Source organism: Miscanthus floridulus, chromosome 10 (assembly GCF_019320115.1).
Source record: "Miscanthus floridulus cultivar M001 chromosome 10, ASM1932011v1, whole genome shotgun sequence".
NCBI classification, from domain to species: domain Eukaryota; kingdom Viridiplantae; phylum Streptophyta; class Magnoliopsida; order Poales; family Poaceae; genus Miscanthus; species Miscanthus floridulus.
In genome coordinates, this window is record NC_089589.1 from 115,023,737 (window position 1) to 115,027,682 (window position 3,946).

At 42.7% G+C, this 3,946-nt stretch overlaps 1 protein-coding gene across 1 annotated transcript; it reads right to left on the reverse strand.

Annotated features, from left to right (window-relative positions):
• Positions 1-649: 649 nt before the first annotated feature.
• Positions 650-1,237, reverse strand: LOC136489352 (zein-alpha B49-like). The gene has a single exon (XM_066486015.1). It carries the CDS (start codon positions 1,235-1,237, stop codon positions 650-652), a length of 588 nt encoding a protein of 195 aa, XP_066342112.1.
• Positions 1,238-3,946: the final 2,709 nt, after the last annotated feature.

Sequence of the window (3,946 nt, forward strand, 5' to 3'; positions counted from 1 at the left end):
GACCAGTTTTATACTTTGTTGTTATGTACTTCAAAATTGTTACTGATAGGGTCTAGTTGATTTAATGCCCTTGGCCTTGTCATGTTCATGGGCTCCAATTATTTCCTTATTTTTCTACAATATTATGGTGTCTTGCACAATTTTGCTCCAAGACAAAAACACACACACCAAATATTTACAAGAAAAAATAATTAAGAGGTGTGACTTTGCATACCAACTTTGCATGCACATATACGTTTACTCGTGAACTTCTATTATGTTTTCCTTTGTATACGTGCACCTGTCTTGAAAGACAATGGTCAAAGCATATGTGCCCGTGACTTTCTTAAAACAACATACCATATAGATGCAAGTACTCAACTACACGCACGTACAGTCGCATCTATTTTACAAAACACCCACGCACACAGCCAAATGAGAACATTCAAGAGGTCAGGCTGGCACATCTTGATATTGATGATGTAATGTGGTATTGTCTACGTATTAATCAAGCACGTGTCTAGAGTTATGATTTGATATTTTACAATTGATTATACAGAGAAAAAAAAGGAATAGACTCAGATAAATCTCAATCAATGTATTGATTATTTCTGGGAAGTTGCACACGCCGACACAAGAACATTGTTATCAAGTACAACTCATTTGTGTTCTAGAAGATGGCACCTCCAACGTTGGGTTGCTGCCACGACAAGGCAGGGTTAATCAAAGACATCTGGTTGAATGGCAGCAATTGTTGCTGCTGCAGGAAGGCAGCAGCCAACGGGTTAGCCAGTGCCAATGGGTTAACTGGGAGCAGCTGCTGTTGCTGGTGGTAGGCAGCGGCGGTTGCAACAGCCGACTGGGTAATCGGAAGCGGCTGCTGCTGTTGCAGGTATGCAGCGGCGTTCGCCACAGCTAGTTGGTTGAATGGAAGCAGCTGTTGCTGTTGCAAGTAGGCGGCAGGGTTCGCCACGGCCAGTTGCCGGAGCGCTGGCAGGAATTGTTGTAACTGTTGTTGTTGCAGGTATTCAATGGCATTCGCCGCAGCCAGTGGGTTTGTAGGAAGCAGCTGTTGCAGCTGCAGGTAGGCGGCAGGGTTTGCCACAGCTAGTTGACTGAGCGCTGGCAGGAACTGCTGCTGTTGCAGTTGCGCTACGATGGTCTGTACTAGTAGGTGAGCCGAGGATTGCTTAACTGAGCGCTGGCAGGAATTGTTGCACCTGTTGTAGCCTATAGGCCCACAGAACTGGGTGTTCATAGCCCGCAGCAGTAACTGGTGAGCACTGCGGAATGATGAACGCAGTTGTAGCGCTGACCGAAAGAGCAAGGAGTGCAAGGAGGGCAAATATCTTGGCAGCCATTGTTGCTAAGATGTTGCTAGTGCGTTTCACTTGGGAAGTTTTTGATTACTATCAATGATATGGGTGGTGGATTAGCTATTGATTTGGGGCCTATTTATACAAGTGAGAGCTCATGTATATCTGTTCAGATCTCAGATTTCGCCAAAAAATGGATGAGCTAGAGATGATATGGCACCTAGTCAAGTTCGACGCTTAGTTATCAGTTTTGTTGGATTATATGGTATGTGTTGGCAAGATAGTGTCCACTACGTGCTATAAAAAGTGTCCTATTCTATAGGAGTTCTCTAGATACATGAGGAATGACATACGTGACAACTTCACCTTTACACATGACAAAGCCTTCGCCACATCATATTTGTTCCACTTTATAAACATGATGGGTATGTAATGTTATGACTTGCTCATGTGAATCAAAGTGTAACGCCCCGGATAGGAACACCACCGGAGGCTACCAAACAACATCTAAATTTTATTATGTCTACGAATCATTAAAATTTTTGGCAGAGTTTCCCTAGTATTCTTGGCATCTAAAACAGGTAAATCACATTACAAAGGCGATATAATCACCAACAATAGTATCGAAGGAACCATCCCAATAGCAAACATCGTCTCATCCAAACCAACCATTAAGCAACCTCTAGTTAAGCAAAGCATATGTAAACTAGGTGTTCGTATCATGAAGGTGCTACTCCCGGTTCCCATGCATGCTGCTGTCATTTAGTACGTAAAAACCAAATAAACACAAGGGTGAGTAAAAACACTCGGCAAGTACAATTAGAACCGAAAGAAGAAAGTCAACGTTGTCCGCGAACGAAAAATCAGAACATCCATGAACATTAGTTTTCGTCTGATAAGGACAACACTTGAATCCTGGAAATAGTAGTTTCCATCTGAAATGGACGAACTTGAATCCTTAGCATTTACCGGTAAAGCCAAGCAAGTGGGGCCAGCACTTATTCGCAGGAACCTGAACAGAAGAACCAAATTGCACCTCCGGATAAACCAGCACTAGAATTGAATGTAAAAGAAATCATGAAGCTTGAACTTGAATATAAAAAACAAATTGCACATCCGGATCCACCGAAGCAGGAATTGAATTTAAAAGAACACTTGGAACTTGAATCATATAGCACACGAAACAATTGAATCAATTGAAAACTCAAACAAGAGGCATAAGCCCATACATAGGTTCGTCACGCACTTGCCTTAAGTTTGGCGAGAATCCGGCATGCGTGCCACCCTCGGCAACGGCGCTTCCCAAACCCGAGGAGCAAACTACCATAGGAACTAATCCACATCGATCATGAAGCTATTTTATAAAAAGCTCAATTAAACCTCTCAGTCGAACCCTAATATGTGGATTCTCATATTTTTAGAAGATCCAGTAAAATTTGAGTTCCTTGCTGTTTAGACCATAACTCTCAATTCTATTATCCAAATGCAGCAAATAAATACATCTCGGATATCTACAGAAAATTTCCTATAATTTGGTTTAGAAATCCAGAACCAATTCTGACTCTAAATACCTCTAAAATAGATAAAAGATTTATGCGCATAGAATATGTCTAGCTAGAAAGCAGCACTGTTTTGGGCGATTTGAATGAAGTCAGCACCGTTGGGAAGATAAAAACGAGAGCTGTGACTTTTGTTTAACTCACCTGTTGAGATAATTTACAGATTATTCCCAGAAATTCGCCGATTCAATCTGCCTAATTAGAGCCTACTCCAAATTGATCTACCAGTTACAAATTGACTTGTACACGTACGTAACTGCTGCCTCTACGTCCTTCTTAAGACAGCTGCCACAACAGAAACCTTAATTTCGCAAAGAACTAAATAGATCCCCATAAGTCTAACCTTTTCTTTCCTCCTCTTTCTTGCCCCAATTCTCTTTCTGCTATTTCCCTTTGCCTTCACGACAGTGGCCTCGCAGGATCTATGCGCCAGCAGTAGCTAGCTAGCCTTGCTACTTCCCAGCAGATTCACGTAGGAGCACCAAGATTAGATGCAAGATGCGTGCTACTTCCAGCGAGGGAAGACGACCTGGCAAGGGGACCTCCTCAAACGTTGGCAGCTTGAACGAGACAGAGAGACAGGAGCGGTGCGAACAAAGGAAGAGCTCAGGCGAGAGGTGGAGGCGGGAACAGGACGATGCGGCTCTGAACAAAGCAGCGTGAGGAAGAGCCGGTGGCATAATGGGGCCTTTTTTTCTTCTTATTAACCGGTCAGGAAACCAAACCCTAAATCAGATCCAATGGTCTAAATTTAACGGTTCCTCCTAAATTCATCCAACCTCCAAGCGAAACATGTTAGTACTCAAATGAATTCGTTTCGACGAGATCTGCACAACCACGGTGTCCGATCGCCCATATGACTCCCGGTTCAAATAGTCAAAATTTGCTCGTCTCATTAGTCCGTTCGGTCAACTTATTAATTTTGTTTTAAAAAAATTCGGGATATTACACAAAGCCTTTATCAACGGACTTTGTTGTAGCATCGTACTCATCATGGTTGAAGTATACACAGTAGTTATGTGAGAAGCTATCAAGCAGCGAATGAACAAATGCTGCTAGACCGTGACTAATTGAAGTCCCTGTATGTATAAA

Coding starts and splice junctions, on each gene's coding strand:
- LOC136489352 (XM_066486015.1), bottom strand. CDS start 1,237: ATGAACACCCAGTTCTGTGGGCCTATAGGCTACAACAGGTGCAACAAT.